This window comes from Pelophylax lessonae (assembly GCF_965119305.1).
Source record: "Pelophylax lessonae genome assembly, chromosome: 3".
In the NCBI taxonomy this organism is placed as follows: domain Eukaryota; kingdom Metazoa; phylum Chordata; class Amphibia; order Anura; family Ranidae; genus Pelophylax; species Pelophylax lessonae.
Genome location: NC_138770.1, coordinates 180,710,866 through 180,732,706, shown reverse-complemented (window position 1 = coordinate 180,732,706; position 21,841 = coordinate 180,710,866). Strand labels below are relative to the sequence as shown.

The 21,841-nt window shown below is 43.8% G+C and overlaps 1 protein-coding gene across 1 annotated transcript; it reads left to right on the top strand.

The window, feature by feature from the left end:
- Positions 1 to 12,295: 12,295 nt before the first annotated feature.
- CEP19 (centrosomal protein 19) lies at positions 12,296 to 19,189 on the top strand. Its single transcript, XM_082252179.1, has 2 exons — positions 12,296 to 12,454; positions 18,769 to 19,189. The coding sequence occupies exons 1-2, from the start codon at positions 12,328 to 12,330 to the stop codon at positions 19,128 to 19,130; spliced, it is 489 nt and encodes a 162-aa protein (XP_082108305.1). The 5' UTR covers positions 12,296 to 12,327; the 3' UTR covers positions 19,131 to 19,189.
- The last annotated feature ends 2,652 nt before the right edge of the window (positions 19,190 to 21,841 follow it).

Here is a 21,841-nt window from a genome sequence, read left to right as displayed (position 1 = left end):
CAAAAGTGAGGAAAATCCTCTATTAAACAATTGCCCCTGGAGAAGAGTTTCCCCATTGGACGATTACCTAGCTATTTCTGTTCTGGTGACAACTCAGAGTTTTCATTTCTAATCATGTTGAGGGCCAGTGAAAATGGTCACTATGAAACAGAGAGGGGACACACAGTAATAAAGCCCCTAAAAACCTGACAGGAGTTCTAATGCCTTACCACTCCATTAAATAAAAAAAAACCTCTGGCTTTAGATTCCCTTTAATCTAAATAAATACACAGTATGGTTTACAGACTGAAGGCACTAAACAAAACACTCCCACATAAGAACTATAGACTGTTAATGTCATTCATCTAGGGACACTATTTCTCCTGCTGTGCCAGTCATGTCCCTGGAAATCTGTCCCTTCCCAACCTATGATTCCTCTCAGCACTGACCGCACAGCGTGTCTCCCCGTACTTCCGCCTTTCTCCGGGGTCCTCCTGACAGGAATCATGGAAAAGCCCTCGGCGCTGCCTGTTCCAAACAAACGTAAAACGCGACCCCAGAACTAATAATGCGATGTTCTGTGGGTGATACTAGATATTTTCATTGAGAGCCGAGCATCATAATTACGATTTCTCCTTCTGATGTATAAAGTAATGACTGCAGGCGCGATGAGGACAGCCCGGCTGAGGGTCTTGGCTGTTTGTTACCAGGGCAACGCCTGTCTTGAGGCTCAGGTGAGTGACACGAGCTATTAATGTGTCTCGTTGTGGAATACATTGAATTTGGGGTGTTCATTGTAATGTGGTGTGATAGCTAGAAGAGGTTTTGTTATCGGACCACGTTCATTACAATGTGTAGCAGCTGTACTGTTGTCAGTGTGATCCTGTGCAGCCATTTGTCAACCTCTTGTACAGTCCTGGCATTTTCAGCTTGCCTGGGCCGGCTTCTACACATGTCAGCTACATGCAGCTGAAGGAAACTGTTACTGGGAGTAATATGCATGTAATGCTGATGACCTCTGCTAGTTGCTTGGCTGCTATGAGATCTTCAGGCTTTCAATGGCTGAGGACAAGCATGCAGCCAGTGAAGTCACCATATCAGATCTGCAAACCTGCTGTATGTCATTGACTCAGAAAAGACGTAAGCCACTGGCTCAGGATGACAGCCAGGCAACTCTTAATTTCAATTAGTCAGTAGGGATCTTAACTAGGATGTATATACACCTGAGCCTATCTCTATTGGTCAGAATGGCAGCCTACATGTCTAACTCATTACAGGTTTACTTAAAGCGGTAGTATACCGCTTTTTGTGATTTTTAACTACAGGTAAGCCTATAATAAGGCTTACCTGTAGGTACAATTAATATCTTCTAAACCTTCAGAGTTCCTTGCCGGGAAGTTCCCGGAAAATGACTCCCGCGCCCATGTGCGGGAGTGACGTCATCGCGGCTCCGGCCAATCACAGCGCTGGAGCCGCCAAACCCGGGAAGAGACGCAGAGGGATCATGTCCGCTCCCACAGCGGTGTCCGGGGGTCTGTGTCGGGGCTTCATTCTAAGGTAAGTGTTTCATAATGAGCTAGTATGCGATGCATACTAGCTCATTATGCCTTTGTCTTGCAGAGTTTTTTTTTTTTTTTTTTTTTCCTTTGAGTATACAACCGCTTTAAATCTGTTGCCATCTGCATAGCAAAAGGGCGGGCTTTAATGCCCATACGCCACGCTTATGTGTCACTGTGCTGAGAGTGCACTTACTGTTAAGAAAAAAAAACAATCATGCATTTTATCAACACAGTAACAATTTCACCAATAACACTGGAATTGTACATTTACTGCTGGCGGACAGCAGCCCCAGGCACTGCAACTTTGCGGTGTACCTCCTGATTCAGCCACTTCTGGAGCGGAAGGATTTGCCCCTTTAATGACCAGGCCATTTTTTGTGATTCGGCACTGCGTTACTTTAATGGACAATTGCGTGTTCATGCAACACTGTACCTAAATAAAATTGATGTCCTTTTTTCCTCCCACAAATAAAGCCTTTCTTTTGGTGGTATTTGATCACCTCTGCGATTTTTTTATTTTTTGCGCTCTAAATAAGAAAATAGCGATAATTCTGAAAAAAAAAAAAAAAACAAGATTTTTGTAAGATCTTACCGTAAAATATTTTTCTCTGAAGTCTATTGACAGACACAGCCTCCATCTTCATTAGCTGAATGGGTTATGCTGCTCCCCTGCAGGAGTAGTCTAGGTAGGAAAAATGTTATTGTACACACCCATGGGGCCACCCCCACAGGCATAACCCACACACCCTCTGCTCAGCAAACCAGTTTAGTTGTAAGCAGTGAAGAAAAAAACATTCTCATATCAGAGGGGCGGGTGCTGCATCTGTCAATGGACTTCAGGGAAAAAGATTTTATGGTAAGATCCTACAAAAATCTTGTTTTCTCTATCGTCCATTGACAGACGCAGCCTCCATCTTCATTAGCTGAATGGGACATCCCAAAGCAGTGTAGACATGAGGGGTGGGAAGAACGCAACCAAAAAGTAACGTAAACTCCAAGGCTAACTTAGCCCACTGGGTAACATGGAGCTCAACCAAACAACAGAAGCTCACCCAGGTTAAAGACCCCTAAGAGAAACAAAAAACATTCTCTTACGAAACAGCAGCCTGCAAAACCTTGCGGCCAAAAGAGACATCCGAAGATGCCAACAAATCCACCTTGTAGAATTTTGTAAAGGTGTGCACAGACGACCATGTTAATGCCTTACAAACTTGTACAACAGAGGCCTGATGGCGAAAAGCCCATGAGGCTCTCAGCGCTCTAGTAGAATGTGCCTTCTCAGGGAATGGAGAAACCTGACCCTTGAGTTCATAAGCCTGAAATAGTCGCAGCAGACGCAGCCAAACCCTTGCGAGGACCGTCCGTAAGGACAAAGAGAGAGTCCGATTTTCTAAAGGACTCAGTAACCATCATATAAACTCTGATCGCCTGGACCACATCCAAAGAATGCAAGGCAAGTTCTTTGGGATGCTTAGGCTTAGGACATAAGAAAGGCAACATGATGTCTTTATTAAGATGAAAATCCGACACCACCTTAGGGAGAAAAGATGGATTAGGACGGAGAACCACTTTATCCCACCAAATAAGATGAACAACAGGACAGCACCGCCAATTCAGATACTCTGCGAGCAGAAGTAATAGCCACTAGGAAGAGTAGGAATCACTGAGTCAAAAAGGCTCCCTCAATACCTTGCTTTCAACAGCCAAGCCGTTAAAGCCAGCGACTGTAAAGCAGAATGTAAGATCGGACCTTGAGACAGCAGATCTTCCCGAAGAGGAAGTCTCTATGGAGGATCTACGACCATTTTTACCAGGTCTGCGTACCAAGATCACCAGAACGACCGGAATACCTTCCACCACCACCCGGCCAAGAAACCTTGGTAGGAATACGAGCGGAGGGAAGGCATAAATCAGCCGATACTGGCTCCAAGCAGCCACCAGCGTCTGTGGCGTCAGCCAGAGGATCCCGAGACCTGGCCACAAACCTCTCAACCTTTCTGTTGAGGCGAGACGCACACAGATCCACCTCCGGAGTCCCCTACCGGGCACACAGGAGGTGAAGCCCCTCCGGATGAAGGGACCATTCCCCTTGATCCAACACCTGATGACTCTGCTTTCCAATTCTCCACACCCGGGATGTGGACTGCGGAAAGAGCTGGAACATTGGCTTCTGCCCAAACCAGAATCTCGGCCACCATCTTGGCTGCCAGGACACTCTTGGTGCCCCCTTGATGATTGATGTAAGCCACAGCCGTGACATTGTCCGGCATATTCGAACCGGAGAACTGCGTAGCCGGCTAGTCCACTGAAACAGGGAAAGCTTGATCATTCTGAGCTCCAGAATGTTGATCGGCAAGGAGGACTCTTCTGATGCCCAAGTCCCCTGGGCACAGAGCTTCCCCAGCATTCTACCCCAGCTTGATAGGCTGGCATCCATGGTGACCACCGTCCAGAACAGCGGCAGGAAGGATTTGCCCTGACACAAAGCAGGAGACTGGATCCACCAGGATAAGGTCGACTTTGTGAAATTACTCAAACAAATTTTCCGGTCCAATGACCAAGGGTCCCTGTTCCATTTTGCCAGAATCTTTTTCTGCAGAGGCCTGGAATGAGACTGAGCAAACAGGACTGCTTCGAAGGTCGACACCATCGTGCCCAGGGCCCTCATGCAGGCCACAGGGAGGACTGATCGGCTTCCATCAGCAACCTGATTGCCCTTTGCAACTTCTGAAGTTTGTGCAAGGGGAGAAAGACCCTTGCAAGAGCGGAGTCAAGAGTCAGCCCCAGATAAGTGACCCGTACGGATGGCGGGTTTCTTTAAATTGATCGTCCACCCGAATTCTTGAAGCATCTGAACTGTAATAGAAATGTTGTCCAACAGATCCGAATGAGAGTCTGCTCACAACAGGAGATCGTCCAGCACAGGGGCCAGCATCTTGGTAAAAACTCTAGGGGCGGAGGCAAGACCAAAGGGTAATGCCACAAATTGAAAATGCTCCTCTGCCACCACAAAGCGGAGGCATCGCTTATGTCCCTCGAATATGGGGTCGTGGAGATATGCATCCTTGACATCGATGGAGGCCGGAAAATCCCCCTGATTCAAGGATGCCACCACTGACCGAATGGACTCGATTTGAAACTTCTGCACCCGTACAAAACGGTTCAGAGCCTTTAGATCCAGGATTGGATGCACCTTGCCCTCCTTTCTGGGCACTATGATCAGGTTTGAATAGAAACCTTGAGAGGAGGATCCGGCAAGATCACTTCTTGAACCAGGAGGTCCTGCACAGCTTCCTGAAGATCTTTCAAACGCTCTGGAGACAGGTGAAGATTTGCCTGGAAAAACCTGTCCCCCGGCCGGGACCAAAATTAGATTTTGTACCCGGAACAAATCAGATTGCGAACCCATTCGTCTTGAACAATGGAAGTCCAGGGTTCTTGAAAGAAGTGCAGATGTCCCCCATCCCAGAAACGGGTGAGGGCGCCCCTTCATGCTGAAGAGGACTTGTCCGCAGAACCGGGCTGACACTGGCCTTGGGCTTGCCCCAGTGCTTCTTAGGCCCTCCAGAAGCCACGAATGGCTTACCTTTTTCTTGCTCCCCAGAGGCACGAAAAAACCTGCCTATGAGCGGTAAAGGAAGGTCCCCGCTTAGCACTGGATGTTTTACTTTTGGAGGATTGAGGAAGATGAGTACTCTTCCCGCCAGTCAGACCCTTGATCAACTCATCCAGTGAATCGCCAAACAAATGCTCTCCCAGAAAAGGGAGATCCGTCAGGGCTTTCTTGGAAGCTTGGTCAGCCAACCAGCTCTTCAGCCAAACCATGCGCCGTAGGGCAATCCCCACAGCCGAAACTCTGGCCAACAGAGGAGCCGCATCCAGGGACGCATCACACAGGAACACCTGGGCCTGGGCCATCTGGTTTACAAGTTCCTTCAGTTCTGGGGAAACTACATCAGGGTCCAAGTTCTCTTTCAGAACCCTAATCCAGTGTTTCTCAACTCCGGTCCTCAGGGCACACTAACAGGCCAGATTTTATGTATTACCTTGGGGAGATACAGACTAGAATAATGCAATCACTGAGCAGCAAATGATATCACCTGTGATGTATTTCAGTTTTCTTGCAAACCTGGCCTGTTAGTGTGCCCTGAGGACCGGAGTTGAGAAACACTGCCCTAATCCATTCCGTAACTGTCTGTGATACCAAAAACAGACACAAAGACCGGGTTCAAAATGGAACCCGCCAACTCTTAAAGATGGCGGGAATGGGATTCCACCCGCCTGTCCAACAGATCCTTAAAATATCGGTAAATCAATAGGCCGATTCTGATATATCGGGCAAAGTGCATATCGGCCCTCGATATATCGGCCTTGCCGATAATCGGTCGATCCCTAATTTTCAGATACTGCAACAGTGTGGTCAAGCACCATATAAATGTAAGTGCAATACTTTGTTTTAATAAAGCACATATTTTATCCAACGTTATTTGCACTATGGATACCTTTCTTTTCATCTATATGAGCCACCTCTGAGGGCCAAGATCACCGAGGCACCATTACATGAGAGGCATACCAGGACACAAGCATATCACTTACCAGGCTTGATTGTGAGAAAAAAAGTTGAGGCACCAACCTGAGGGGGTAGCACAAAGCACTGAGGTGAAATTGTACCTGGTTACTATCAGGAAACCTCCAGGCACTGGTGATTAGGATACACTTTGCACACAGAAGTATTTGATTTTGGACTCACACATTTTGAGATTGGACACTTATTTAATGTGATACTATTATCGTACATTTATTTTTTTCACGATTGTCATATTTAAATCCACCTTTTTTGGGATACTTTTCATTGTATCAAATATGGAAATGATTAATTATTGATGTTCATTGTGTTATATTTCATTTTCACGATTGTCACAGCAACATAGCTTCTATGAGTATATTTATCACATAGTCAATTTATATATATGTTTATCGCACAACCATCATCATAAATGGTGATCGTATAGACAATTGATTTTACAATAACTTTTTACATAGGATGCACAGTTTTGCGCAGCACAATCTTTAAGCATAAAAACGAGCTCCACCTGCTGTCTGGTGAAATTGAAATAGCTTTTTTAGGCAATATTTTACAGTAACACTAAGTTACTTCACTTGGGAATGACACCTAGTATTTAGCGCACCAGACTTATTTTCACAATATTTTACAGTTACCTGACTAAAATGAATACTTATTTGTTCCGAACATAATAATAACAACAAAGAAAAGATACAAAAACTACTATAAGGGCTCTTTCACACGGGCGGTCCAATCAGATCCGCCTGTCAGTTTTTTAGGCGGATCTGATCGGATGCCCCATTCAGCCCTGTGGAGCAGCGGATGTCAGCGGTTACATGTCCGCTGACACCCGCTGCCATCCGCATCCGATCCTGTCCGTGAAATCCGGACGAATGGAAACCCTATTTTCCATCCGTCCTGGGGATCGGATGGGATCGGATGAGAGCGGACAGGCGGTCCGCTCTCATCCGATTCCCCATAGAGAGCAGCGGGGGCTGTGACACCTCCCTCTCCGCACTGCAAGCGGAGACGGAGCTGTCATCCGCTGAGCAGCACAGATCCGCCTACGGAGGCGGACAGTGTGAAAGAGCCCTAAATTTAATTTATCAAGTGGTACATTGTTGTATGGAATGTCGGTAAAAACTATTTTGTCTTTCTGTAGAAATTTTATATATATATATATATATATATATATATATATATATATATATTTTTTTTTAAGAGAATTACACGTTTCAGAAAAAAAGTTGAAAAAAAGTTGCAAAAGAGTAGCGAATAGTTTCCTAAATAGATGGAGGTATAAAGGCAGTTCTATGAATGAGTCATCAAATCACAAGTTTATATAGTAGGTCTGTAAGGATAGCTATATACTGTACATGAAACATCGCTCATTCAGGCTAAAAAAAAGAAATGAGTAGATTTCCTTATTAATGGTAAACCGCAATGATGGTGGAATCTTTCCTGCTGGCTATTGTATTCTGACACCCTCTGCTCTTGTGGCTTTTAGAATATCCAGAAAGTGAACACCGGTACATCTAATTGGCTGCAGTCACTGTTTAGCTGATCATTTTTTGATTTTCAGATCAAAGCTTTTTGAGTTGGGTGATGCTGACAGGGGCACCTGCAGCTCAAACGTCATCCGATTCAACAGGAATCGGCTGAAAATGAAGTCGTGTATGGCCAACATTACATATAAATTCTATCTTTAAAGTACAGGAACAAAGGTTAAAGGGCAAGTTCACTACTTTTAGCTACATTCATCTATTTTCCAAAAAATACTCAGGTCCTATCTCAAGGTGTCTTTAGAGGACACCCCATGCCTACATTTTTCTTATCTCATTGCTCCAAACGGAAAAATATTCTTCTTGATGCCCTATAATTCTCACGTTATATTAGTTTGTATGTTGATTTTTTTTACTGTATGGTCTCCCTTCGGGCCATAGTTTGATCCCTTTTGGGGTGTCCTGGAGGAGATCATGACCTTGCTCCCTCTTTCCTTTTCCCCGATTAAACTTCACCTTTGCAATATAGTTCTATACTTCAAACTTGATAGATATGTTTTGTTCCTGTTTGGCCCCTATGCTATGCAATTTTGATGTATTTGGGAAATGTCTTCCATATCCTTATCTATGTGTTTTATGCTCTTAAACTAATAAAATATTTTGAACAAGAAAAAAGGGCAAGTTCACATTTCCCAAAAGAACTGCCTATGCAGATAAGAGGTATATGTAGATGAAAACAAACTGTGTAGCTCTGACTAAAATTGAATAATGGCCTTGCTATAAGTATAGATTATTTACATACCTTATGAAGCCTGACTGGAAAACTCCCAGAACATTGCTAGGACGTTGCTAAGCGAGGCCTAGTCGTTACTAGTGACCTCCTCCATCACAGAAGTGATCTCTCAAATGCTGAGCTCAGAGCTACTGAATCAGGGGAAAGAGAGCATGTGAGAGGGTTTGAGTCAGAGAAATAGCTCACTCCTGTGATGGTGGGGGGGAGCAGTAACAAGTAGGCCTCACTTAGAATACAACAAATGTGTGCAGCGCTAAAACCATGTCAATGATATCAATAAAACACTAAGTGCTGTGCTTATGAACAGTCCAGTGCAGGTGCATGAAAAGTCCATAATCCAGAGATTATAATAAAGTGTCCGTTTGCATTTAGAGTGTCAGAACACTCACCAGATGTAATATCAAATAATGCAGTGAAAATTGATACACCAAGTGTGAATAGTAATCTTGAAAAAGTGCTCCTCCTTCCCCATATGTATGCACTCACCAGAAATCGCATATAAATGAGCCTGAAAAACAATCCAAATGAAAGCTGGAAAGCTGGCCTGTTCTTTAGAACCACCCCTTAGGTCGCTGTGCGCTGGAAATGCTCAGACCAAACCTCTCTGAGGAGACTTGTAGGCTTCCTTCCTGGGTCTCCTGTATGCTGGCCCAGGGTGGAGAAGTCTCCGGCACAGAAAAGGGGATAAAATAGAAAGCAGCCTAGTCCTTACACGGCACTACATAGACGAGCCCCCCCCCCTCAAAGCCCTACAAGAGCACTGGGTACCCCTTGTGGCCAGACATACACAGAGCTCCCCAGACCATCACTTTCACTCTACCTCTGGAGTCCGGCCTCACTTAGCAATGTCCTAGCAATGTCCTGGGAGTCTTTCAGTCAGGCTTCATGTGGTATGTAAATGGCCTACACCTGTAGCAAGAACATTATTCATCTTTAGTCAGAACTTGATGTTTTTTTTTATCTATAAACACTCTTTACCTGCCTAGGCAGTTTTTCTGTAAAGATGAACTTGCCTTTTAAGTGCTTTTAGGGCAGGTTAACAGCTGCTTAAAGGATAAGTTCACCTTTGATAACATGTTCCCAATGAAGCAGCCAGGAGCTAGAGACTTCATCCCGGTACCGTTTTTTTAGAGCCGACTGTCAGCTTTCTTGTGATAACAACCAATGCGGCTAAGCAGCTGCTCGATTGTTATCACAAGCAGTGGGAAGGGATGTCACGTCGTCGTTCACTGAAGCCTTCTGCCACTCTGCCCAGGCTCTCTTATCCCGCTGGCAGGCCCAAGCGACCAGCCATCCGCTGGCTGGCTGGCCCAAGCAACCACGTCTGCTGGCTGGCCAGCGACCCGAACAGAGCCGGCTTTGATCGGGATTTGGACCTAGTAACCCGGAAGGAACGTCATGACATCACTTCCTGTTTACAGGAGCCTTACAGGTGCCAGATTTAAAAAGAAAAAAAATGTCTGTATTCAAAACAGCCAAACTTGGTGTTTTGAATGCTTATAAGTGCAAAGGAAGAATCTAGGGTCTTATAGATCCCAGATCCCTCCAAAAAAAAAAAATACCTGATACATGACTATTGCTGTCACAAGGGATGTTTACATTCCTTGTGACCAGGGCTGTGGAGTCGCTAGATAAATGTTCCGACTCCGACTCCTCCGTTTTTTGTACTTCCGACTCCCCGACTCCTCTGTATTAATATGTATTAATCTTTCGACACTGACTTGGGTGGGTGGCATTGCAGTAACTATTCTGGCCACATCACTAACGATCTCTGGATAAACAAGGATGGCTTCTTCAACAGTAAGTTTTGATGAGCGATCATACTTTTCAACTTCTTTTAGTGCTTTATAAAACTCCTTTTGGAATTTTTTTATTTGGACATTTACTGGTTCTGTAACGCTTATGCGACATTGCTTTCCTTTAGCAACTTCCATTTTGTCTAAGAAGGAATCAAAGTCTAAATCTGCGTTTGAAGAAGATGATCCTGAGTTACCACTATTGCTTGAAAGAACTTCATCCTGTGGAGGTATTTCAGGTCATAATCCCTTCTTGCGAACTGCTACATCATAGAGGGCCTTTTTCCCAGTAGCAGTCTGTTCACTGTTCAACAAAAGTCGGCTCATTGGGTCGACATAAATAGCCGCTAACAAGATTTCATTTTCAAGCGAAAGACTCTCTCTTTTCATCATTGAAGATGCAATGCCCTCAGCTATTAACCCTCCATTTTTATTCAGGCGATATAACAGGCTCTTCCATTCCAAGAGGAATTTACCCGGGGGTTAGCTCGTCACATTGCAACCTCTTGGTGACAGTGAAGGGGTGAGAAAGAAGGTTCTCCAGCTCTTTTGTTTGTGTCCACTGGCTTTCAGTTAATGCAAGATTTTCATCGTCCATTTCTCCTATGAAGTCTCTTCCATCATGCTTGAGGTCATTGTAGCCGTATTAGTGCACTTGCGACCGAGACAATTGAGTACTGTCCGTGATACTTTTTTTATTTGCACTAACATACAATTTTTATTTGCACTAACATACAATTTTTCAGGACAAGCTTTCGGGGTATGTCCCCTTCTTCAAGATCCAAGCAGTACTCAATTGTCTCCTATGAAGTCTTTAAGTTCAAGCAAACGCTTCACCATTAAATAAGTGCTTCCCCAGCGAGTTGTTTGATCCAAAATGGCTCCTTTTCCTGCACAACTTTTCAAAATTGCATCTGTTTTCGGGGGCCCTGGCTGCAACAGTTACTTGCCGTAATTTGCCAATTAGTGTAGCTGCATGGCAATCTTTTAATCCATCTCTTATGGCAAGTTGCAGTGTATGAACAGCACATCGCATATGATGAATAGTAGCAAGCTTCAATGCTTCTTCAACAAAGTTGTCTAAAAAAATGTCAGCATTCTCTTCAGTTTCTAAACTTTCTCCAATACTTGCAGAGCTGTCTTCCTCTAACTCTGATATCTGTTTGTTACCTTCTTCATCTGCGTTCATCTTCTCAATTGTGATCAACATGTTAGAAGCGTTATCTGTCACAACACATAAAATCTGTTCCTTTGTAATTTCAAAATCTTCTAGAACACCCTCCACTAACTTCTGAAGGTAATCACTGGTGTGATGTGCCTGAGTGTCCTTTAATCCGAGGGTCCGTGTTATTGTTTTGTTATTTTCATCCACAAATCTAACATTTAATAGCAAAATAATTGACTCTGTGACGTGTGCATGCATCCATTTTAAGGAAGACAAAACGTCCTTTCAGAACTTTCTGTAGTTCTTCCTTTTTACATTTGGCCTCCTCAATTATACGTTTCCTTAAACTAAGTCATTAATTATAACTTTTTATGAATTGGCACATTTAAACTTGCTTTTTTTTTTAATTCCAATCTAAATTTAGTAGGAGTCGGAGTCGGTTAATTGTTTGCCGACTCCGACTCCAGGTACCCAAAATTCCCTCCGACTCCGACACCTCGACTCCGACTCCACAGCCCTGCTTTTGACAGCAATAAAAGTTATTAAAAAAAAAAAGGGACAGTGTAAAAAAAAATGAGAGGATAGTAATAGCAGCCTCCATATTTCTCTCAGCACAGGTTTCCATTCAGAATACATTCAGAATACATTTAGTTAAACAGTTTATAGAGCTGTCTTCTGCCTCTGTGTAACTAGCTAATGGTAAAAACCAAACTCTCTAACCAAAATACCTCTGCCCTCTTTTTTCAGGTTTAGGTATTTTCGATCCAATCAGGTGCCAGTTTTCTCATTCAGACCTATACGGCCTTAATGACAAAATCTAGTGGGTTTCTTTTCACTTTTCTTTCCATCATTATTAAAAAAACAATACCCCTGTTAGTAGCCAAATTGATGTGAGTGTGATAAGGTCATAAGATCATCTTCATTTTAATCCCGTCTCTTTTGATTTTAAGGCGGCAGGTTTAAGGTGCCATGAGCTGCAAGGCCAGGAAATGCGGTATACGGTTTGAGCCGCCAGCCATTGTCTTGGTATATGAGAAGACCGAAGGGAAGACTCGACAACGCATCATGCCCATCAGGAATTTCTCTAAGTTCTCAGGTACAGGATATTTTTCAAAGTTTAAAGGAAATGTTTTCTGAGAAACAGCTGTCACTGACAATCACCTTCTGAATATGCTAGTTGCCTGGCTACTACACTGACCAACTGGGTTCGGTAATTGACCTGGGACAAGCATGCATATTTGTAAAGGCATACAGGTAGGTATATGGTATTGACAAAGTATTGTACACAAAGTATTGAAGCAAGAGAGTAAAAATGACAGCCAGCAATCTAGTATTTGTAGAGGAAGAAGCAGCAAAGGTAGCCTCATGTCTCTCCTAGGAAAGGTTTATTCCAGCCTGTCTTATACTATGCTTAAAAATGTTCCCTTTCCCCTCCTGCTACCTATCCTGTGTCAAAAAGATGTGTACAGTTACCTAATTGTAATCCGCTCCAGTCTAATCACACAATCCCATTCACGCTGGGCATTTTTACAGCTGCTGTTTTGGGGGTGAGACATTTTTTTAACTGCCTCTAAACTCCCCAGCATGTAATCTTATGTGTTCATTCACACATAGGCTTTTATCGGTGTGTTTTGGCATGAGAGTTTAGTGGCAGAAAAAAAACCCCTCTGACAGCGTGTTTTGGAGCAGCAGCGTTTTGGCGGAAAAAAACGCTGACAGCTCTTAAACTCTCCTAAACTGAATCTCCTAAAGTGATTATCTGGTTGTTATGGAGCGAACTGGGAAGCCGGCTGCTGCATCCTTAACAGTGCATGAGTGGTTTCCCCCTGACAGCTGAATGTAAAAAAATAAAAATAAAACTTTGCCGGCAATACAAAAATGTGAAACAAACAGTGTGGGGGGTCCTCCTTTGGGTCTGGTATGGGATTTTATGGGGAACCCCCACACCAAAATGTAAAAACAAAATGGCATGGGGTCCCCCCCAAAATTCATACCGGACCCTTATCCCAGCATGTCCTCGGTTTGTGACATCACAAGGGGCTGGTGCCACTCCGTGAAATCACCAGGTGGCTACGCCCTTCGTTATTTAACAGCTGGCAGACAGCGAAGCCGGTGGGAGCCTTCCTCAGGATCGGAGGTTTTTTTTTTTTCGGGTCAGGGTCAGCGGCAGCATCAGGTGTCATGATTGACAATAGATAAACAGCAGGGAATTTTTTTATTTTTTTTATTTTGTTTTAAAAAGGACTTGTCAAAAACATATGTTTTTATTCACTTTTTACACTTTTTTGGCGATTGAGTAGGGGTACTATGAGTAACCCTACTCATTCACATGGGGGGGGCTTCCAGATTCCGACAAGCCCCCTGCCCATAGACACCCACAACCACCGGTCAGAGTTGTTGGGAAGAGACCCTTGCCCTCATAAACATGAGAAAAATTGCTGGGGGTCAGAGGCCCCAAAGCACCCCACCCATGTTAAGGGCATGTGGCCTGGTATGGCTCAGGAGGAGGAGGGGGCATTTGCTCCCCCCCCCCCCTTTCCAGACCTTCCAGTCTGCATGCTCGAATGAGGGCTGGGTATGTACTGATGGGGAGCACATGACATGTTTTTCACATTTTTTTAAATTGCCGACAATGTTTTGTTTTTTTTTTAATTCTGCTGTTAGCGGGGAATCCCGCTGACAGCTGAGGACTCATCCATTCTTAAGGATGCGGCAGCCGGCTTCCCGGCCCACTGCTTCACAACCAGCTATTCACTGGTTGTTAAGGACTTTAGTGGCTAAACGCTCCTCACGCTAGGCTGAAGACTGCTAAACGCCAGCAAAAAAACACTAAAACATTAAAGTTGTTTGTCCTTCGATTCTAAAGTAGTTTTTAGCTTTCTAGTGTGCATGAAGCTTTATTAGTAAGTGGTGGCTGCAGGGGAGAGGAGGGAGCGCTCAACAACACCCGGAAATTCCAGGAGCTGTAATGTTACTGACAGGCTTTCATGAGCCAGCTGTTGTCGGAGCTCCCTCCTATTCTTGCAGCCACCGCTCACTGACACAGGGTAGCCAAAGCTGTGGGATCACGTGGCAGGACTAAAGTGGACTAAAATTAGGTAAGTATACAGATCCTTCTTACCCTAGTTAGGCAGAATAGGTGGGGAAGAATGGAGGGAACATATTTAGGCATACTTAGTCTTGGGCTGGAATTCTACTTTAACCACATCCATACCGGCGTACTGTAAAATGACACCGGCAGGATGGCTTTACCGTTCCGGGCGGGCGTCATATGACATCCGCCCGTTCTAGCTGCTACTGCGCGCCCCCGGGGGCGCGCAGCGCAGCGATCAGGGATGAGGCTCGTCCCTCAGACATAGCCCATCCCTGATCAAGGTAAACAGCCAATAGAAATTGGCTGTTTACCATGTGATCGGCTGTGTCAATCACAGCCGATCACATGAGCGGCTCCAGCGCGAGCCGCTCGTTCTCTCTGCAATGCGCGCCCCCGGGGGCGCGCAGAGCAGCGATCGGGGACGAGGCTCGTCCCTCGGACAGAGCCAATCCCCGATCTAGGTAAAGAGCCAATGAAATTGACTTTTTACCACATGACCGGTCACAGCCGGTCACAAATGTCAACAGAGAACACGGTAACTAGCTGTCACCGTGAGGAGGAGATTGTGGTAACAGCTAGTTACCAAATACAGTGCACCCCAAACACACTGATTGCCACCCCCCCCAATAAAGAGCACCTGTCACTAGCCCATCAAAGTACCTGTCACTGGCCCATCAAAGTACCTGTCACTAGCCCATCAAAGTACCCGAGTACCTGTCACCAGCCCATCAGGTACTCTGATGACAGGTACTCGGGTACTCTGATGGGCTGGTGACAGGTACTCGGGTACTCTGATGGGCTGGTGACAGGTATTCGGGTACTCTGATGGGCTGGTGACAGGTATTCGGGTACTCTGATGACGGGTACTTGGGTACTCTGATGACGGGTACTCGGGTACTCTGATGTCAGGTACTCGGGTACTCTGATGACAGGTACTCGGGTACTTTGAGTACCTGTCACCGGAGTACCTGTCATCAGAGTACCCGTCATCGGAGTACCCGAGTACCTGTCACCTACCCATCAGAGTACCTGAGTACCTGTCACCTACCCATCAGTGTACCCGAGTAGCTGTCATCAGAGTACCTGATGGGCTGGTGACAGGTATTCGGGTACTCTGATGACGGGTACTTGGGTACTCTGATGATGGGTACTCTGATGACGGGTACTCGGGTACTCTGATGACGGGTACTCAGGTACTCTGATGGCGGGTACTCGGGTACTCTGATGACGGGTACTCTGATGACAGGTACTCGGGTACTCTGATGACAGGTACTCGGGTACTTTGAGTACCTGTCACCGGAGTACCTGTCATCAGAGTACCCGAGTACCCGTCATCCAAGTAGCCGAGTACCTGTCACCTACCCAGCAAAGTACCCGAGTACCTGTCACCCTTCATACAGCCACCATGTCCAAGTCCAAAAAGGTTTATATATGTCCTCCGTTTAAACCTAAATACCGGTGTTATGGCAGCAGATAGCTGCCATAACCCTGGTATTTTTTTAAACGGTGGACAGTTGGCTTTCCGATAAGGGTGGTCCCAGTGGCGGATTGGCCACGGGATCACCCTTCCGGGATGGCGGAAGAGGTGCCCCTCCCGCCACGTTTCGGTCCTTTTCCCCGCTTACCAGACTCGCCGGCAGCGGGGAAAACGAGCTTGCCCTCACTCGACTCTATGGTCTTGGAGGACTGGAGCTACGGCAAACGTCGTTGCCTAGCAACAGGTTTAAGGGCCCTTTTTTTTTTTTTTTTTCATTTTATATAATTTATTTTATTTATTTATTTTTTTTTTTTCTATCTTTTAGTGTACTTGTGAGATCTGAGGACTTTTTGACCCCAGATCTCACAAAAAAGAGGTCCTGTCGTGCTTATTTCTATTACAAGGAATGTTTACATTCCTTGTAATAGAAATAAAAATGATCATTTTTTTTTTTTTTTTAAACGGTGTAAAAATAAAAAATAATAAATAAAATAAATAGTAAAAAAAAAATAAAAATAAAGCGCCCTGTCCCTGTGAGCTCGCACGCAGAAGCGAACGCATACGGAAACCCCGCCCACATATGTAAACGGTGTTCAAACCACACATGTGAGGTATCGCCGCGATCGTTAGAGCAAGAGCAATAATTTGAGCCCTAGATCTCCTCTGTAACTCTAAGATGGCAACCTGTAGAAATTTTTAAATTGTTGCCTATGGGGATTTTTAAGTACCAAAGTTTGTCGCCATTCTGTGAGCGTGCGCAATTTTGAAGCATGACATGTTGAGTATCTATTTACTCGGCGTAACATTATCTTTCACATTATGGAAAAAATTGGGCTAACTTTATTGGTTTTTTATTTTTTCATTAAAAAATTTTGTTTGGAAGACACCCCGCAAATACTGTGTGATAAAAAATATTGCAATAATCTCCATTCTCTAGGGCCTCTGCTAAAAAAAAAAATATAATGTTTGGGGGTTCTAAGTAGTTTTCTAGCAAAAACAACTGATTTTTAGCTTGTAAACACCAAATGTCAAAAATAGGCCTAGGCAAGTGGCTAGGATGCATGATGGTGCTCCTTGGATGTTGGGCCCCTCTATATGGTAAGGCTGTGAAAGAGTTTCACACATGTGGTATTGCCATACTCAGGAGGAGTGGCAGAATGTATTTTGGGGTGTCATTTTTGCTGTGTACATGCTATGTGTTAGGAATATCCTATAAATTGACAACTTTGTGTAAAAAAAAAAAAGTTTTTATTTTTTTCCCACATTTTCCAAAAACTTGTGGAAAAAAAATGACATGTTCAAACGACCCATAATGCCCATAGAATATACGTTGGAGTGTTTGCTTTCCAAAATGGGGTAATTTTGTGGACTTTTCCATTGTATTGGTGCTCTAGGGCCTTGAAAAGTGTGATAGGTAGTAAGAAAGTTTTATGTGTATTTATGCTCCTAGAACGCCTGAAGGTGCTACTTGGATGTGGAGGCTCTTTTTGTGGCCAGGCTGTGTAAAAGTCTCACACATGTGGTATCACCATACTCAGCATGTACACAGCAAAAATGACACCCCAAAATACATTCTGCTACTCCTTCTATGTGTTAGAAATGGCTTATAAATTGACATCTTTATGGGAAAAAATGGAAAAAAAATGTTTTCTTCATTTTCCCAAGAATTGTGGGGAAAAAATTATAACTTCAAAAAACTCACCATGCCTCTTACTAAATACCTTGGACTGTCTACTTTACAAAAAGGGGTCATTTGGGGGCTATTTGTACTGTCCTGACATTTCAGGGCCTCAAGAAAGGAGATAGGCCGTCAGTACATCTGGTGTGATCAATTTTCAGCAATTGGTACCATAGCTTCTAGACTAAATAACTTTCACACAGACTAAATAATATACACAAATGTGGGTTAATTTTACCAGAGATATGTAGCAGTATACATTTTGGCCCAAATGTATGAAGAAAAATTAATTTTTTGCAAAATTTTATAATAGAAACTAAAAAAAAGTGTTTTTTTTTTTTTCAAAATTTTTGCTCTTTTTTTGCTTATATCACGAAAAAAAAAAACCCAGTTGTGATCAAATACCACTAAAAGAAAGCTCTATTTGTGTGAAAAAAATGATAAAAATTTTGTTTGGTTACAGTGTAGCATGACTGAGCAATTGTCATTCAAAGTGTGAGAGTGCTGAAAGCTGAAAATTGGTCTGGGCAGGAAGGGGGTCTAACTGCTCTGTATGGAAGTGGTTAAAGGAAACCTGTTATGAGAGATACACAGATGCCACTGCTGACATCTTCTTCAGAAATGCTTTCCAGGCATGCTGACCCATTGGCTTTAATAGTTTAAAAGTAATGACCAGGAAGCTCTTGGATGGGAAGCACTGTGCAATACCCTGATTGCTCTTCCACCCCTACCTTTACTAGTGCTTATTTATGGAGATTACAGAAGGCTGATATCAACACAGGTCTTTTTTTATTTATTTTTTTAGTTATAACTGGATTAAAGGGGGACTTTAAATATCTTATCTAGTCATCATTTTTTTTTTTTTTGCGTAAACCAGTCTATGAAAAACTGAATGTCGTTTGTGTTTAGTTGCCCTTTAATTATATGTCCACATTTATGTACACACTTTATGTATCATTTTTGAATTTACTCACCATTATATTTGTTTCTGTTCTATTTATTTGATTACAAATCGATCAACACATATAAAGATCAACTTTAAAACAATATTCTATGTACCTTCTGATAATGACCACATAAAATAAAAAAGTTACGGGATATTTTATTTGGGTAATTTGTAAAACATTTTTAGCTAATCCTGCGGACTTATTCTTTTTGTAGACTGCAGCCGAGCAGCAGAGCAGCTTAAAAACAATCCACGACACAAGCAGTACTTGGAGCAGGTATCACTGAAACAACTGGAAAGGCTTTATAAGCTACTTAGGGGACATTTAAAGGGGGAGAGTTTGGAGGCAAGCCTGGATGGGATTCGCAAGGAGGAAAGTATTGATCCAGATGAAGATCTCAACAAACTGGATGACAAGGAACTGGCCAAAAAAAAGAGCTTAATGGATGAGCTTTTTGAGAAAAACAGGAAAAAGAAAGATGACCCAGACTTTGAGTACAACATAGAAGTGGATTTCAACCAGGATGGAGAAGTGGAGAGCTGCGGGTGGGATGATAACTCTGAAGGCGGCTTCTGACTACAACCTTAAAAATATGGATTAACACTACAATACTGTTGGAATGGAAATCCTTGCAATTTTTTTTCATATGCTATATACAGTATACCAAATTTGACAGTTTCATCCATGATACAACAGTTTTTTTTAACTACAGACATCACTACTTACAGGATTTTATTTAGAGAATGTGCAAATAATATATTATTTGTCTTGTTTTTTTATTTATATTCTTTGCAAACACATCTAAATGGGGAAAAAGATGTAAAGGGTTCTCTTTCGTATTATCAGACAATATACAGTACAGCAAAGTATGTTGTGTGTAGAAGTGACAGTATGCAACATCAGATCTCATCTTAAGCTTTAAGGTTCAAGCACTGGTTGTTGGGGCAGCAACACTACTCCTTTCCCAGATACAGACATCAGTTCTTTCTGGGAAATATCATGTCATATGTAAGCCAGCTTAAGTACTAATTTCCTCCAGTGTATTTTGAATCTGTTCTTGGGATTTCCTTCCATTAGTTGCAGCAGGAGCTGGTACAGTTGGAAGCCGAGGGGAATGTGCAATCTTATCAAAAAGTTCAGTATATTCATGCAGTATACAGTATATATTAACAAAACCTGTTTCTGCTGCCCGCTGTTAACTGACATGGCGGAGCAGCTCCAGGCTCTGTTTTGTCAGGATCCACCCAGCTGCCTGATTGACAGCTGGCTCTGCCTCAGCACGTAGCTGAGAGCCGAAGCCAGCTGCACCCATTCCCTCCCCAGCCTGGTGCTCCGGTGAGGGCTGGAGGAGCAGAGTGGAGATTGGTGACTGACAATCACCCCTCTCCACTAAGCACAGATCGAGAACTGAGCAATCATCAATCATGTGATTGCTTAGTTCTCAGTCTTAGAGCAGACAGCTTTTTAAAACCCCAAATTTCTCCTTTAAACCGCTTGTATTTAAAAACAATAAATTTCAAAATGTATTAATTAATACATGGCTTTAAAGTTTATGTAATCGCTAACAATTACCTTTTCTGATTTACTCCCTTTTGGTCTATTATGCAATTGAAAGCATTTTGATATACAGTTCCTGTTTCTTGAGTGCAAAAAACACCAGATGATCCTGCCTGAAATCCAGTGCCATTCTGTTCACTGCAGTCTTATCTGAAGCACTCTTATTAGTCCCAGCCAGTTCAGCTCTGTGGACTACAGAACTTTTCCTGCTTTTATTATGGAGAGGAGATGATCTGTAATCCTAACACACTTTCTGTCCTAGAGTGACAACACTGCATCTCCAGTACAGTAGAGATAGAGAGCAGTGTCACACTTGAACAAAAAGTGTGATACTGGCAGCACTACGAGGTGAAAATAAAGGGAAAAGAAACCAATTTAGATGCCACATCTAATGACTTCTGTTAGGTTCAGAGAACATCTCACATGGTCACTGGGAGTAAACAAACTAAAACTCAATCTTTGTAACTTCCTTTTTCTCTGCTACTGGTATCACCAATCATATTCAGACTTCCGATATAGGGTTACATTTTGTGGCCATGAAAAGTACTTTTCTAAATCACGGTTTCTGTGTGTAAAAGACAGCAAGGAGCCTGTAATAGTATTGTTTGGGAATTCCTCTCCTGCATCAAAATTAGGGGTTCAAAAAAACATCAGTATTTCTAAAAAATGTAGTGGACTGGTTCACTTCTGGAAGGCTCGTGTGAGAAACTGAAGTACAGAGCAGCCAAACTTGCCCTCTGTGTGCATCTCAAGGCTTGTTTTAACATTTGAATGGAGTGTACCTTCAAAGGAGAACTAAACTTGGGGGAGAAAAATTCCCACATTGTGTGACATGAACAGGTAGTGCCATAACACAAGGAGCAACATCATGTTACCGACGTACTTTGTTCCTTCTACATGCCTACGACTGTTTTATTAGTCCAAGTTTTCAGCATATGAAAAGCAAACACAGGTGGATGGCTATTCTAGGTTCATATTTTTAACTGAGAGAGAGAGGCTGGGTTCCCTCTAGCAGGGCTTCTGTCTCTGAGGCTGTTAGATGGATTTTCTGCTTCTGGAGGAGGGACATGTTCTCATCTTCTACCCAAATCTCTGCTTCACGTCTTTACTCATTACCTACCCACCAGTACACCGGCACCTCCTCTCCTGCATTAACACCGAATGCATACGTCCCAACCGTCCCGGAATCCGCGGGACTGTCCCGCAATTTGGAGTGAGTCCCGCGGTCCCACGGAGCGGGCTGAAGTCCCGCAAAATCATCTGGCCGGCCATCTCTGCTCCCCCCTCCTCCTCCCAGCTCCGCCCCTGTCTTCGGCTCCTGCCTCTAAGCGCCGGGATCGCTGCGGCGGGAAAAAAATCAGAGACACAGACTGTAGTCAGGGCTGTCTTTAATGCAGGTAAAACCGGGGCTGTCATTTTTGGGGGGCCCAAAGCAGTTGCCACTTGCCAAATGTCATGGATTTGTCTAAGCTGCCTGTCCCGCTGTGCTCTTGTCCCCGGCTGCATTCCGGAAAGCAGAGCCACGGTTGGGGACAGCTTGCAGCCATTTCACTCCATGTTTGTGTTCACTACATGTTTGCTCCTCCTGCCCACCCACTGCTGCTCACACATTTTCGCCCCCTGTATCTCCCCCTACTTCGCTCGCTCATCAGTGTCCCTGCCTCTCTCCTGCTGGACTAAGGAGGACGATCCCCGATGTGGAGCCTCCAGGCTTCTGCTGCTTGAGTGGG